Source organism: Fukomys damarensis, unplaced genomic scaffold, assembly GCF_012274545.1.
Source record: "Fukomys damarensis isolate Sample0158 unplaced genomic scaffold, DMR_v1.0_HiC HiC_scaffold_11, whole genome shotgun sequence".
Taxonomy (NCBI): domain Eukaryota; kingdom Metazoa; phylum Chordata; class Mammalia; order Rodentia; family Bathyergidae; genus Fukomys; species Fukomys damarensis.
The window spans coordinates 5,725,152-5,742,072 of NW_022900923.1; the positions used below are offsets into that span (position 1 = coordinate 5,725,152).

The 16,921-nt window shown below is 44.0% G+C and overlaps 1 protein-coding gene across 1 annotated transcript in view; it reads left to right on the forward strand.

The window, feature by feature from the left end:
* Ush2a (usherin) overlaps positions 1–16,921 on the forward strand; it is a 678,059-nt gene that overhangs the window by 283,840 nt on the left and 377,298 nt on the right. The window contains exons 26-29 of the mRNA XM_033762039.1: positions 2,093–2,366; positions 7,255–7,458; positions 7,564–7,644; positions 10,123–10,317. Of these exons, the coding sequence (XP_033617930.1) occupies positions 2,093–2,366; positions 7,255–7,458; positions 7,564–7,644; positions 10,123–10,317 (754 nt within the window). The remainder of the gene's footprint in view (positions 1–2,092; positions 2,367–7,254; positions 7,459–7,563; positions 7,645–10,122; positions 10,318–16,921) is intronic.

Sequence of the window (16,921 nt, forward strand, 5' to 3'; positions counted from 1 at the left end):
AAAAAAAAAAAAAAAAAAAAAAAGTTCTCCCCTGCTGACTTTCCAAGATTCTAGTTCTTCTTGATTTTCAGTTATCCTTCTGGCTTCTCCAGTGAAATCTTTGTCACCTTAACAAACCACTTCTGGGTAACTAATACTAAGTTAAGTCTTACTCCAACCCACCCAAATAAAAGTTAGTTCTTCTTGCCCCTCCCCTTAAAGCACTGGCCTTCCTGAAGACTCTAATTTTTTTCCCTTTTCTTTTCTCTCTTTTCCCTCTTTTTGGGGGGGAGGGTTTTTTTTTTTTTCGTTTTGTACTAGGAATCAAACTCAGGACTTTGTGCTTGCCAGACAGATGCTGTCTCACTGAGCTATGTCCCCCACCCCTCTTTTCCTTTTTTTACATAAACTGGATGATTTTATTTATTTCATTATGAGTTTTCTCCATTTTACTGGCTCCTCACAAATTCGTATCTTTATGTTCAGTTTTCTTCCAGAAAGGTATCTTCTGGGTGTGCTATATTCCAACTCCATGTATCTACAATAAATGTAGATACCAAAACAACTGCCATCCCCAAAGGCTTTTCATGTGGCAATGAAGGCAAAAAACCTTGTTAGCTTCCCATAAAGCGGGTGGTTATCCTTAATGTCTACATTCACCTAATTCACCTGTTTATATACAGGTCCTATGGAGTTGCTTTCAACACACTTAGCTTGAGTCTTCCCTATCACCTTGAGTATTATCCTTATTTTAGTGGCTCTCTGGGTTTTTTCCCCATAATTTTACTGACTTCCTAATTTCTAATATATGTTTCTCATGTCCTGGGAGGGTGAACTTCTGGAATAAGGTGACAGTGGAAAGCGTGGGGCATTGGTGTCAGACAAGAGACAGACTGACTTTTCCCCATCGCTCAGAATCCTCCAAAATCTGGTCTCCACATACTTGAAGTCTCTATAAGGGTTTCTGACTCACTTGCACCCTTACCTGTGTGCTCTGTCTGTTACCTTTCTGTAAAGCTAATGTCCCCCTGCCTGTTAGTTCCCGCTGTGCCTGTTAGTTCCCCTCTGTGAAGGGCCCTCTATGACTTTCGTACTTCTAAAAACCTTTGCACTTTTTCTGATTCCAAGGGAACAAAGGCCATCTGTTTCCTGCCTCCGTGGTGCCCTGTCCCCATCTGGGTCGTAGTTTTCCCCCAACCCCACATTCACCTCTCTGATTAGGGTGATTCTGGAGTTTATGTTTGACTCACAGCAGCAGATAGAGGAACATAGTTATGTATTTAACATTAATTGGAATGAAAAGTCCATAGATGAATGTCAGCTTACCTGTGGTACTTCACAAAGTTGATATTTACATAAAGAATATCATTTTGTCTGGTATGATTTTATTTGACAAAATTGATCTCAATCTTTCAACTATCCTGTGGTTGCTGATTTCACTTCTAATTAATCAAAAATATGATAGGTAAAATAATTATCATGTAACATTTGGAAAGAATACATATGAATATATATATTTCCTTTTGTATGAAAATTTGGATAAAATTTGCTCACATTAGAAAATGGCACATTAATCTAAAAGAAAATATACATCGAAGCAATTATGCTAGAGATTTAGAACAAAGCTGAAATATTGAATCAAAATATCTTACAAATTTGAAATTGAGTTCACTAACCAATTAAAATAAGCTCCATCAAGCTTGACATTTCATTTTCTTATTGTCTTGTCATATTTCCCCTAAATTAAATTGAGATATGAAGTAGTATTTTCTCATTTTCTAAAAACTCAAAGATAGAGTCGTAGTTCACATTGTTCTGTTCCCTTCAGTCATTCAGTCACTTATACTAGCATTTGATCTTTTAACTATTTTTTTTAAGCTGAGGACGATCTAATACCACATCACATAGCGCAGTCTCAATACAACATTCCTCGTGTTGATTGTGAGCTTGCAAAGCATTCCATTATGTGCTCTGCTTAGGATAAAGTGGAACATTTTATAGAGTGCTTTCAGGGAAATTTCTTGCGTTTCTTCAAGAAATTGCCCTGCTCTCTCTCAGACTACAATTCCGCAGCCTTTTTATGCACCTATTTCCTTTTCAACGTGAAATACAGGCGGAGCTGAGGAGGGGAGTGCTGAGCTTCCGGTTAAATACCAGTCTCACCTTTACGCAAGTGGATCTGCGTCTGGGTCTGTCCTACTGTGATGGAAAGTGGAACGAAGTCCTTATTAAAAAGGAGGGTGCGCTCCTAACAGCCGGCCTGAATGCCCTGACGGAGCGCTACTCAGCCCCTGGAGCGCGGCCCCTAGTGGTGAATTCGCCCGTCTACATCGGGGGGATCCCACAGCAGCTGCGGGGTGCTTATGGACGCCTGAGTCTGGAACAAGGTAGGTCCCCTCCAGGGATGCACGGGTCAGTCCAGCCCTGCTCCTATCAGGTTTGATGGTTCTCTACTTTAAGATACAACAGTACTCTCAGGCTGGTAATAATACCTACCAACACCCTGTCCCTTTGATTGAAGAATTTTAAGCCCTAAAAACAATCACAGACCACTTCTTCAAATAGTTTCTTATGTTACCCTCAAGGGTACACCATCAATTTAGTTATAATGAGCATTTTTACTTAATTGTATCTGCAGCAAATATAAGTCTTTTTATATATAATTTTCTATGTATACTGTGTAGTATACATTATATATTCAACTTTCTATAATATACACAATACAGTATGTGGATGCATTTAATGTATAACATATACCATGTAGATAATTATATGCACACTATTATATGTATAACTTGTATATTATACATAATACAGGTAGATATATTCCCTTTTATGTTTTCCTTGAAAATATACGTGGTTCTGGATCTTTTTGATATTGGTCAAAGATGTTGGTGTGCAACACTAGGAAAACTGGCCAACAAATTCTTTTTCCAAAACAACTATCATGCAGCAAGAGCACATAGAAAGCTTTGGTTGAATTCCAGTCCCTAATGGTGAAAAACGTGTAGGTTGCTGATTATTAGTAACCGTCAAAGAGAGGAAAAGTGCATCTCTTGCAACTAAAGCGAGCCTTGAACTCACAGAAGTTTGTGTGTAGCCCGAGACATCGTGTGTTGAAAAGAGCTAATCATAGCAAGTGCTGTGTGCATGTGCAGAAGTGCGTTGGCGCTCCATGAGAAGTGTGAGTTAGGCGTGATAACTAAGATGCCTATCTTAGGGTTGAGAAAACTGAAGAGCAGAAGGGAAAGGAACTTTCTCGGGGTCACCTAACCGGGGAGTAGAAGGCCAGAGAGAGTGCATCGGGGCAACCTGGCAGCTCAGGCCAGCATCCTCGTTGCCGGCCGGAGTTCTCTATGTGTCCACCTGCCAGTGCGGCTCCTTTCCAGAGCGGGGAAGACGCAGCAACTCCCGGCATCTGATCAAGCACATCCCACGTACAAAGTGCTCTCTGTGAATATTAAAATCTAGATACCCTGAATGGTTAAAATTTCTAGGAAGCAGACTTTGCCTATTTGGTAAGTACATAAAGATTTAAATGCCTCGGAATGGAAAATATATGACAAGCTCTAAGGAGACTTTTAGAAGGGTAGTAGTAGGGAGTTAATGAATAACTGGGGTGTGAGACAGTAATGACATTCTCAAGGCACTTAATATGTAACAGCAGCTGGAAATATTACATTAATATAAGAGCTCCAGGTTTTCAGGCTTTTGAGGTTAGAAAGGACTTGAAAACTCTTTGTATGAGTGGAATTATTTGATCCTGCTTATAACTAAGGAAAAAACAAACCTGCCTCCACAGCCTTACATGCCTGAATTACACCCAAGCCCATAACTATTGATAGTCCTGGAGACATGGCTAAAATGAAATTTAAGATGATAAAAATAGGAGTTTAAAACATCAACAGAGACCTAGGGGGAATAATTTTACCCATACCTGGACTAAAACTCTGATACTGGAGGATATTTTATTTATGGGTAATACTAAACTTTTATTATCACAGCGTCATTCCTATCAGTGGCCCTCAGATTGCTGATAAAATATTGATGCATAGGGGCTCAAACACGGTAGGAAACAGAAATTAGCCGTTATTATTACTAGTCAAGTACACAGGGATCAGGGAGAAGGGCTACTAAAAATGCAGATTTTTGTGCCCTCCCTGCCTCAAGATTTTGACTTTATGCTTTGAGAGATGATGATCTGTATAAGAAACTGGTATTTTACACGGTGATTGGGAGAATATTCACTATATACAAGTACAGCATTGCATTTAAAAAAAAATCCCTCTAAATGTATTTCTTTCATTCCACCCTCAAGTGTCTTAAAAATCTTTCTTCTTCCTTTTTTGTCCTTCTGAGTTACATTTTTTGTTTTTGTCACGGGCTCTATTTTGTGGTCACATTAGTGCTTTTTTTCTTATCATCCATGGTATAGTCTTCCTTTGAATTGCATGTGAAATTAATTTCCCCTTCATTTTGGAAGAGGAAACCTAGTGTGCGAGAGGTGTAACACCTCAGATCGCAGCAGCTGCCCTCCTGGGAGTGTCGCGTGGGACAGTCCCTAGCATCACCATGATGTGGCTCATGCTGTCATGTTCTGCACAGAGCTCCTGAAGGCCAGGGAGGCCAGCAGCTGCGGGTGCAGGACTGTTTTCCCATGTGGGCCTCGTTTTAGTTGTTCAGAGGGGGAGGCAGCAGCTGGGGCCTGTTTGGAGAGGCACAGGAAAGGCAGAGTCTTTTCTGACTTTCACAAAGGCAGGGAGCAGGAGCGAGAGGCGCCTGGGTCCTTTCTCTTCCCCTCTCCTTGGCCCTCACATTTCATGCATGTTGGGAAGTCCAATGTGGAGCACTCTAGGTGGTGCAGCACTCCGACCCGTCTCTCTGGTCCCCACGGGAAGGACACACAGCCGAGGCCCCAAGCTCAGCCTCACCTCCGGAGCCTGGGGCCGGAGAGCTATGGCCTTCAGAGGGTGAATAAAATCCCCCTGAGGAAGGTCCATCTCTCTATTCCCATTAGCAATCTCTTATTTCACTCTTTATCTTGATGTGGGTTTCTCATATATAAAATGACCTATGTGATATTTAAGTTGCATGTCTGATTTATTTCGCTGTACATTATGATCTCAGGGTGTATTCATTTTCCTACAAATGACTCGAGTTTTTCCTTCTTTATGGCAGAGTCGTGCTCCCCTGTGTGTAAACACCGCATGTTTTTATCCATTCCCGTGTTGATGGATATTTAGGCCACTTCCAGGATTAGGCTATTCGGAGTCGTGCTGCCACAAACCTGGTGTGCATGGATCCCTGGAATATCACATCTTCGGTGCTTTGGGGCAGCGGAGTCGAGTGGCATTTCTAGTTTTAGTTTTTTGAGAAATCCCTACAGTGATTTCCATGATGATTGTACTAATTTACAGGCTCACCAACAGTGTAGAAGTTTTCCTTCTTCCCCCCGGCCTCACCAGCAACTTTTTTGCCTTCGCCACGTTTAAAAATTCTGTCTTGTGAGTTCATTCTTTTTCTCGTTTTTTATCGGGACAGGTTGGCAGCGCATAGCGAGTACTTTGTCATGGGAGGTTGATACATGCATGTAACACATCGTCTCTTTTCCTTCTCTTCCCTTCCCCTTTCTCCCGTCTGCCTTTATCTCTGGGTCCTCTTCCCTTTTGCACAAGATCTGTCTCCTTATCACGTTTTGTTTTTGTTGCATTTTAAATTCTCACAGATTGTGGTGAAACACAAAAGACACAGAGCTCACCCTTGCCTCCATCCTTAACTGTGTGGCTCAGGCACAGTAAGGATGCGCACACTGTTCTGTAACCATCATCACCGTCTGCCCTGGGGACTGTACAATAATTAAAGTGATGCTGATGTGCTGGCCTCAGCCTTTCACTGGTGGTCTCCTTTGGTTTCGAGGCGTATCGAGTACAGAGAAGTGGGTCCATCAGTTAGGTGTCTTCAGAAAATGACTGCAGGTAAAAATTTAGGATTCTTAGGAATTCTCCAGCAAGGGCTTCCGTCCTGAGCCCCACTGCTTTCGAATCAAGGCAGCCGAATAATTTGGTGTCTGCAGTGTGTTTGCAATGGACTCGCAGTATTGATCAGTTGGGTCGAAAGGAACGCGAATGATAGCAAACGGCGTTGGAAAAGGAAGTAGGCTGCAAGTGACTGCGTTCGAAGACGTCATATAAATGCTAAAGAGAACAGCATGGCCGTGTTCAGGCTGAAAAGAGCCGGGCCTCTGCTGGGGTCTCTCAAACTTGACAGCATTCTGTGCGGAGAGAGCTTGTGTGCTGCTGCAATCTCCAGCTCTGTCCTCTTGGTCCCAGCCCTATGCAGATTTCTGGGCAAAGAGAGTCCTGCCGTTAAGCTGCATACAATCCAGCCCCCAATGCAAAGCGGCTGCTCTTCCCTGGCTGCCATTTTTGTGGTTGTTGCTAATTCACTAACGAAATAGAAGCGGTGAGAACTCTGAATACGCATCGCGTCCGTGATCCTCCACTCCGCAGACGGTGCTGCACAGTGATTGTCCTGCCTCCGTGGACCGCACCCTTGGGCCGAGCGGAGGCGCACAAGGCTGGGTGTGCTCGGTGTGCACTGCCGCGCGCCGTCCTTGTGTTCTCCGGAGCAGGGGAGCTCAGTGAGAACCACAGGGCCCGGCGCGGTCTCCTCTCTGCACCGATTTCACCGGAACTACTTTCCAGACCTCTGAACGGATTATTGTGCAGCTCAGGCCAAGTCTGAGGATTCTGGCACATTTTGAAACGCTGTGCTCTCTCTGGCCACCCCGCATAGCATCCTCCGAGAGTGCCTTTTCTCATCCCCAGAGAGCGTGTTGTGTAATCAGATTAATTCACATGATTGCTTGCTGATTATGAGGACTGGCTTATACAGGGACTCAGTTTCCTAGCATTGAGGGCCCCGTGAATACTGCCGGACTGGAAGGTGTAATCGCCTCAATTTTATTTCGTAACGAGAGCTAGAATTTAGACAATGTGGGCCTACAGAGGTAAGATAATAACGCTTTCCCCCTCTCCAGAGCGGATTATAATTATTCACATAAAGACTTTCAAAATAACATACATACCAGTATTGCTTTGTGACTAACTCACATCGAAAAAAGGTGGGAGCGCGGGTGAGACTTCCCAAGCAGGACTTGGAGGTGTAGCCTCTGTCTCCAGCCTGCCCCTCCAGGGAGGGTAGAGGCACCGGGACAGCCTGGCAGGTAATTAGGAGCCCAGGCCTCTCATGCACCAACCCCTTCCTCTCTGCTAGGTTTTGGCGGCTGTGTGAAGGATGTTACCTTTGCGAGGGGGGCTGTTGTTAAGTTGGCATCTGTGTCCAGCGTCGCTGTCAGAGTCAATCTGGATGGGTGCCTATCACCTGCCAGCGCTGCTAACTGCAGGGGAAATGACTCCATCCTGGTGTTCCGGGGATGCCAGCAGAGCGCTGCAGACAGCGGGCTCCAGCCCTTCACAGGTACCCGCGGGCCCTGTCCCGGTTCACCGCCTTCCCTCCCGGCCGGCCCACCGCTACTCTCCCGGAGGAATACGCTAATCCTCCTGCTTCTTATTTCCATTTCAGAATACCTGTATCGCGTGAGAGCCTCCCACGAAGGAGGTGTGGTGTGCAGTGACTGGAGTCGGGGACGTACGATGGCAGCAGGTAAATATTGTCTGTCTAACATACCTGTGTTTGCACAGAGACTCGAGACAGCCGGCCTGGAGAAGGAGTCCTTTTTCAGTGTTCAGACACAGCATGCCTCGGTTTGAAACAGTCAGTGGCTACAACTCTTAACAGATGGGTGCTTTTCACTTTGTAAAGATTTGCCATGTGCCCTTGATTCTTTTCTATTTGGATTCACAAGATGGGAGTTCAGATGTCTCCAGGATCTAATAAGCACTGCCTACCATAATCTGTCTAAGAACAGGAAGCCTGATAGATGGCACAGACTGGAAGAAGCTGAGCTCCAAGGCCAGGGCTTCCTCTAGCTGGGCGGCACCTGCCTGACCGTCTTCAGACAGCTTTACTGACCTGGAGCCCTGGGAAGCAGATGTGTTGTTACCACATCATTGCGATGTTTGCCATGGTGTTGACTATTAGGATCTTCAGACGACTCCCTCGGGAGAGAAATTGCCGATCAGTTTAATTTTCTTTTTGACTTGGAAGAGTAACAACTGGGAGATAAAATGCATTAGCTCTGATCTCAGACAACAGACTAAGAAGTGATTTGTACTTCTGACAGTGGTGACAAAATCTCTTCGCGTAATAGCATCATAGGAAGGTACTCATCACGGAGAGTTTTCTATAAATCACCAACATTTTCCCCTTTGGGGTCAAGTGTTTGTCAGGAAGGCAAGAACATCTGCAAATAGTTGCACTTGTGAGTCTGGAAGAAAGCAAGACACAATTTGTCTAAGGATAGTTTTTCACCAGGATGCTATAGTATACTTATTTGTAGCAAAGAATTACTACCCCAGCCATCCTTTGAGGAATCTTCTTAATCTCAAAGATAATTAAAAAGTGAGATGGACTACTATCAATAATGCTCAAGGCTTTTTGCCTCCTGGTTTTCCAGAAGAGGACAACTTGACACTTTTGTGGATGATTTAAATTACCATGTACTTATAGACAAGACCAGGAGCAGAATGAGCTCTTAAAATCCCATTCACCTGCAGAGCCGAGAGAAAGCTCTCTTGTGTACTATTCATTGGTTGCTAACACATTTTCTGCCCCTACTCCATATTCCTGGACTTGACAAAAAGCCATAAAGCTTACTTCAGGTGTATCAGCAATTTGAATAGGTGTTTGGAAAGTGCAGTGCTTACATAGCTTTAGTCCTCACCGAGAAAGTATGCAAACAGAGCACCAAATTTATAAGCCACGATCTGACCACACAGTCTTCTGCCGTAAATTCATATTTATAGTCTGACCACAACACTGAGCAGCTACATGCTCCCAAGGGCTGGAGAATAATTGCACTATTTAATTATTTTTGAGTCAGTTTTGCTCTGTCCCTTATGAGAAGACCATCTGTTAGACAGTACTGTACTTTGCCCTGCACCACATTTAGAACTAATCAAATCCACGTGTCTCCCATTGTCCCTCTACTGGCAGCTCGATCGTGTGGGCTGTTTGCTGGAGCTGCACAGAGAGCTCCTCCCTCTGCGTTTCCTCTCATCCTTTCTGTCCCATTCATTTCCCCGAAAGCTGTCCTATTATAGCGGTCTGAAGAGCAGGGCTGGAGCAGGAGGATATTGGGTGTGGGAGAGCCGAGGTGATCTTCCATCCACAGGGCCTGGGAGCCAAGAGCAGCTTGCGCAGGTCTCATCCATCATCCTGCCACCGAGATCCTTGGGCTCTTTCTTGTGTCTCCCATGCAGTCAGCTGTGATGAAGTTGTCACTGACCAGAACCGTAGAAATATCTAATAAATAGTTAACGGTTATGGACTTTGGAAATTAGGAGGTTCGGCTTACAGCTGAGGTTCTGGGGCACATTTACACTTTCTCATTTTGCGTTATCGTTTTGAGATACTCCAAAGATGATTTTGGAAACGCTCAGGGGCACAGGTTTCCCTACTTCCCCCCAAGTGCGATAAAAAAAAAATGACTCTAGTTTACAGATCTGCTAGAACTTTGCTTCTTTGAAATAATTCAAAAAGCAATTGACTTTGGAAAAGGGGCTTTCCATTCATGTCCAGTACAGTGGCACGTGTGAGGGTTTTGGCTAATATATGGAAGATATCAAAGTGTCAGACGCCGTGTATCATCACAGCCTAATTACCCGACTTCCGAGGAGGACGTCACTGTATGGCTTGCACTCGTTACCTGCCTACCATCCACCTCCTGCTTTATGAGTGATGTTTAAACATGTCGGATACATCAAATGTTTTTGGAAAACCTGAACTAGACTCAGAAGAATATTCTGTCGATGGAGTTTTGATGGTTTTGAAATATCGCCTCAACCAAATGGCTCAAGATGTGCAGTCATATTAAATCAATGCTGAAAAGTTACAACTCTAATAAATTGTATTTATGCTAATGGTGGAGTCTGATTTAGTGCGGCCATTAAAAGTGAAGAATGCGGCAATCGTCTTTCCAGAACTGCCTTTTTCTCTATTTTCCCTTTTATTCTTTCACAGCTCCATCAAGTGTGCCAGCTCCCTCCAGAGTCCGCAGCATCGATGGCTACAGCGTCGAGGTGACCTGGGCTGAGCCCGTCGGGGTTGGTGGTGTCGTGGAGAAGTATGTGCTGAGAGCCTACAGTGGGCACAGCCCCCCTGTGCCCCAAACGCCCTCTGCCAGCGCTGAATTTGTGGACACCACCAGCTTTACAGGTAAAGGGATTCCTTCAAGGAGTAGATCTTACAAACGTCCTTTTTGCTTGGATTTTAAACAGTGTTTCTGAAGGCTTTTTTTATCAAGGTACATTAAATAAATATATATTTTGTCTCATTATAAACAATCACCACCTTCTTGCACGGTGGAAGTCAACAGCTTCCCAGCTAGGATAACTGTCCAGTGTTTGTGACCTTCCAGGAGAATTTCCTTCCAAGGTGACCATGATATTCTCTTCTTCCTCTAAAGACTAGAGCAGAGGTGGCCCCAATCCTTGCCACTGCTGAGACCTTTTCTGGGGCTCCTACATTGCTACAGGACCTGCTTACCTACTTTACCATGCAAAACTTTCCTCTTTGGGATTAGCCCAAGTTCACAGCACCATTATTTATTGTAAAATTGCTGATTAGTCCTAATCACCTCAAGGTGGAAGAGCCTTGGAGCTCCAGCACTTTGAATGGCAAACCAGAGAATCAATTTCTCACAGCGCAGCGTGCCATGAAGCATGATTATAATGAACACAGCCTGACACACCACGTCCACCTCTCACCCCGAAATCCATGCCTGTGGAGTAAGCCAGGATTTTCCAGCTTTTTGAAATATTAGACATATTTCAGTGGAAAGCCACATTTAAGCCCCTGACCAAAAAAAGTAAAATGGATCAAATTTGATGGAAAAAATATCCTCAATGAAAAAATTCATGAATTCAGTCCTCATTTGCACGGGTGTTAGAATAGCCTTCGGTGTCTTTCCTCCTTCCCGTACCTCCATGGCTCACCCTCCAGTCTGCAGTTTCTCCTTTAAATTTTCTAGAATCCATCGTCTAAGTACCTGTATAGAACCAGCTTCCCAAAGAAACCACACAAGCGCTGGCTTCTTCCGTCCCTATAAAATACCACCCTCATTAATCCATAGCTCACCATGTTGCTCGTGGCCACTGAGCAGGCTGGAAAATACCAGCACTTTGTTACTAGATATTCCCAAGCCCCAGTTTTAAATGAGCTTCCATAATGACACCAGTCCTGCAATAAACACAATTCTACAATGAACTCCTCCCATTCTCCTACTTACAAACTGTTTAATTTTTCAAGCTATCCAAATGTTAGAGTCCCTTGCTGGTCCCACTCACCTGCTGCTTTTAGATTTTGTATCAAATTAGATGCCTTAGATGAAAACAGAATCCATTATACATGATTTTTTGTTACTCTCTTACAACAAAATATAGAGATATACTAGCTGCATTTCTCCTGGGATTGTTCAAATTCTGTACTAATTGCATTTTTTTTTTTTGTCTGGTGAGGATTTTACAAGAGGTTACATGGATTAATATGTTAAAACACTTAGAGCCATTTCTGGCACAGAGTAGGCATTGTATTTGGTATCATATTAATTTCATTAGTTTTTAAAGACCTTTCTGTCTTTTTTTCCTACCTGATTCTCTTGTCCTATCAAAAAATAAAACCTGCACACAAAGTCTGGACTCTGGCACTTCCTGCTGTCTCAGAAGTGATGCCGGTAGCTTGTCTTTCTCTATTATGACCTCTCTCCAGCATGAGGGGGACCCTGGGGCCACCATAAGCCGCGCTGCCTGGGAACTTTTATTAATCCAGGCCCAGTGACCCTCTTCCCACCTGCTGAAGCAGAAACCAGAAACTCAGCAGCCCACAGAGTCAGTGACAAGTCCTGGGTGAGAGCCAGAGTCACTGTCCTGGTGGATCGGTCCCCGGATCATTTAGATCCTGCCTGTTGTGTCTGTTAAAATCAAATTCACACACAGAACCACAGAGCTCTGTCCATCTCAGTACCCCTTCAGGTCCCTCTCTCCTCTTCCCAGACCTCCTTTTCCTGGAGGCGCCTCGGCACAGGGTGCCCCCTGCCCTCTGTCTGGCTTCTGCTCACTTGGTGGCCATGGCCCCACCCGCCAAGCAGCGTGTAGGATCCTCGTCTTCACCCTTCGGCAGCGTGCTCTGCACAGCAGAGTCAAAATGTTTATGGCAATTCCTGTCAAAGAAAAACGTGACAGTGCATTCCCTGGAGCTGGCACCGTGCAACTTCTGGCTCTTCCCCAAAGTCAAAGTGACCATGAAAGGTAGTTTTCCATTAATTCAGGACATCAAGGCAGCAAGGACAGCACAACCAAAGACCCTCGCGAAAGAGGATTTTGGAATTTCTTCAGAAAGTGGCGAGCATGATGAGATACAATGTCTTCCAGGTGAGAGGGAGCGCGTTGGGGGCGCAGATGGCGGTGTGTCTTTTACTGCAGCATTAAGACGAACATGCAGTGGAGTTCTTGATTACACCTTATACTTGCCCTGTAGGGCAACAAGAAGAGAGCATGGTTTCACATGTGTGTACGGCACATAGCACAGGGATGCACACGTGGAGTGCGCGGAATGAGCAGCACTGATCAGATGTCTGCATTGCGCCTAGCATGGTGCTGATCTTACGGTGATTTTTCTCAACAAAAAGGGTAGTGTTTTTTTGCCGATATTGCCAAATACACAAAAGATTACTTTCACAGTCAAGCAGAATACAGAATTATGCATTTTATTTTATCCTGGCCAACACCAAGGTTTACTTCTTTTGTGACGTGTCTAAGTAGGTAAATTACCAATATTTCTATTGTGTGATTCAGTTTTCATTTATTCAAATATCTCTTCATATAAAGAATATGCAAGAGACCCATGTGAATTTTATCTTTTATTTTGATTTGCATTTTATGCACATACCTTTTAAATCACTTTATATTATTAACATAACATTTTTAAAGGGTTTTTTGAGACAGCAGGAAGTACCGTGGTCCAGACTGTGTGTGAAGGTTTTATTTTTTTGATAGGACAAGAGAAATACTGTAAAATTAATTTTCTATGAGTACTTGGAAAAAAATCCATATTCTTCATTCAGGGTAAACTGTTATTTATATGCGATAGACCGTACAGGTAGTATATACTGCATTCTCAGAGATACTAATTCTAAATTTAAGATAAGATCAAATCAGAAGGTGGGGGAAGAGAAGCATTTCAAATTAAATCAGCCTCTTCCACGATTGTGAAGCCGTCTCCCTGGAGGAGAGAACCCACCAGCTTGACAATCAGCACCGTGCATTACAGGGCATGCAAAGCAGAGTGGTGTAGAGACAGAAGAAAATTGCAGAATCACTGCCCAGTTGGTATTAATTTTATGTATTTTTATGTACTAAACCTGTTAAAATTAGAGAAAAATTATTAACTATTAATGCGATTATGTCCATTTCTCCTTAACATAACTGAATTTTTGTTTGCACTTGTTCTTAGGATTTTATATTCATCATTTATATAGTAACCTTCAAAGTCACACTGTTTTAGATATCTCTATTTTCAATGAGTGACATATTAATTTGGAGTCCTTTCTATTTTAGTAGGGGAGTTTCACTCATTCATACTTACTTTTATAATTCGTGTAATTGCTTCTATTTCTGCCATAGTGGTTTAGCCTTCTAGTTTTGCCATTGTTTTTTAAGGATTGTCAAATTTTCTATTCCTGCCAACATAGACTAGAATTTCTGTGACTCCCCCGCCACTGAGCTTCTGTGCTGCCTGCAATTTTAACACACAAGCCAGCAGTACTTGTGCAACAGGGAGTCTTCAAGACTGAGGACCACTCTGGTTTGCCCAGGAGGACTCTGAGTTTGCTGACTCTGGATAACAAGGGGATATGTGAACTGAGAACCATCACGCCCAGCTTGGGTAACAGCCAAAGTCAGGGAATTTCACAGTAAAGCAAGTGAATACTAGAAAGTGGAGGAAAGAAGTGACCGAGTAGAGAACCAGCAAGCTGAGTTGGGTGGTAGACCGGTCATCTTTATGTTGCTATGCCAAACACCTGGGAGAAATCAAATTCTAGGAGGAAGGTGTATTTTGGCTCATGGCTGAAGAGGGTTTGGTCCATGGCTGCTTGGCCCAGTTACTTTTAGGCCTGTGGTGAGTCAGAATATCATGGTGGAAGCTTGAGATGGAGGAAAGGTGCTTCCTGATGGCAAAAGAGAGAGAGAGATGGGCCAGGATCCCAATGTTGCCTCCAAGGAGAGGTCCCAGTGATCTGCTTTCTCCACTAGACTCCACTTGCTAAGGTTTCCACCACCTTACAGCAGCACTGGAAGATGGGCCCAAGCCTTCAACATGTGAGTCTTTGAGGGACAATTCCCATCCAAACTGTGACAGGTGGTGAAGTTAAGCATGCATAGATTCATGGGAGCCAGCGGGGCTTTGCCAGTGGTTGTGAAAACTAGGTACCAAAAAGAAAAAATAGGTACAGTGGATAAAAGTAACTTTTGCTATTGATCTTGAAAGCAATTCCTCTTTGGCAGTTCTAAGGTTACTTTTGTTTAGATCTTAATATTTTAATTAATTTGCTTGTGAGAGTCATATTTATTTGACTAAGGTAACACTGCTGCTGGGTGTACAGGCAATTTAGATTTATTAGCTGATATAGGGTTCTTTACCAATTAAGTTAAAAATGTTACCTGAAAATGTATTGGTTTCTTTTCATTAATTTTTTTTCAGTTATTAATGAGCTCTTTTATTCTTCAAAGCTGGGTCTTTCTTTAACTTTCTTTAACTCTTGTTCATATATATTCATTGGTTCTTTTGAGAAACTGCCGTTTTGGAGTTGATATGTTCTCCCAGATTGCCCCCCTTATTTAATATCTCAAATGTTCCCAGAACATACCTTATTCTTACGTCATTAGTATATTTACAGACGTATCTAGTTTTGGTTTTAGAACACACCTCATAGAGTCCCATCACTCTAGGTTCAGAATCCAAATATACCAAACGTTTGCTGCATGTAGGTAAGCTTGAAACATATCCCTGTATTGGGGTCTCTGCGCACGTCGAGTGGGGATGACAACCTTTTTATTTTGAAAATGGTTGTGAAGATAAGAACAAACTGTTCTCTTCAAAGACTTTGCTCAGGAAAAATGCCTTGCACTTTCTGGATCACAGTTTCTGAAATTGGGGCTGTTACCTCACCGTGTCTCTCTGTTGTTCCCGATTTGTGTACTGCTGTTTCTTCTAAAACCTCCTGGATGAATTCTTTCTTCGATCTGTTCTTCCGCGTTTCGCCTTTGTGCCTCATCTCGTCTCGCGATATTTCCTGCCTGCCTCTCAGGGTTCCGGGTCCGCCTTTGTCTCTCAGTTACCATTCACTCTCTGTCCCTTTGTTCTGTGGGCTCCAAGTTCTTTAGATCTTATTAGTAGCGTGCAACTGATGATTGTTAAATATCAATTTTCCCAAATCAACTTCTCCCCAGAAGGCGACTATTCTTCTGTAATTTAAAGGCCACATTTTCATCTTTTTGGGTTGCAATACTTCCATCCGTGAAGTGCAACTCGTCTTCACCTCCAAAGGTTTAGCCGCCCCTCCCTGAATCTACCTTCAGACTGGGTTTTTAAAATTAAATTAAAAATCCCTGGCAGGAGGACGCCAGAGTCAGTTGAGCCAAACCTCCATTAGCTCTGCAGGAACCTGCAGCCCGAGTGCCTCTTTGCCATTTTTTGGTGAGGTTGGAGTGAGGTGGGCTGTACGGTGTGTTGCACCCAGCTGGGTAGGAGGTGTGCCGGGGATTCTCCTCAGTCTTCTGGCCTGGCACCTTCTGTGTATTTCCAAACCTTTGGTCATTTCATCGGGACGCTTGTCAGACTGAGACTTACAGCCAAGGGTGTGCCCTGACTCACTGGGGAGGCCGGGGAAAGCACAGGTGCCCCTGCTCTGAGCTTCAAGCGTATGCAGAGCGTCTGAATTAGCTGGTCTGGAGTTTGGCCGGGCGTCGGTCCTGTGAAAGGACTTCCGCTAATTCTGCTGCTGGCTGAGCACTGGGGAAAGGTGTTAAATGGGGGAATTGATACCAGTGGTTAAGTTTCAATTTTCTCTAGCAATTCTTGTGACAACTTCTACCTCCCAAGTGAAACAGAAGTGAGGGATGGCAGGAGCTAAGTGTGTATCTTGTCACCTAATGTAAATAATAAAATATTAAAGGAAAATAGACAATATTAACAAAAGAATGTCACAGGGCAACAAGAATTAAGTGTAGCGATTGTTGGGAATAAATGCAAGTTACGGTCAGATGTAGACAGATGCAGAACGCAAATGATTGAAAACGAATGTCAACTAAGAGAAGTGCAAGAACAGAACAGTGAAAGAGTACCTGCCATTCATGAATTTGGTGGATGAAATGAGATAAATCCCAAGAGCGATGAAGAGGCCAAAGGTTAACAGTCCCTCTCAGGAGCAAGTGGACCCTATCGGGCCAGGGGGCCTGGATTCTGTGCCCTCCCAAGGCCAGAGTTCAGAGCTCAGAGTTCTCGAAAGCTCATTCCCTGCACGGGGCCCTGGGGTGGAGAGCCCACAGTCGTGACTCCTGGTATCTGTAGACTTGTTGCCGAGGACTCCATTCGGCTCCGCACCCCTCGTCCTGGTTCTCCCTGCAGCCCAGCTACCATGCAGAGCTGCTGCCTAGAGAGAGCACATTTCCTCTCCAGCCGAGGGCTCCGCAGACCCGGGCTTTGCTATTCAATTTCAGATTACATCGTGCATGACTGGATGCGGGGGTTGGCACAGATACAG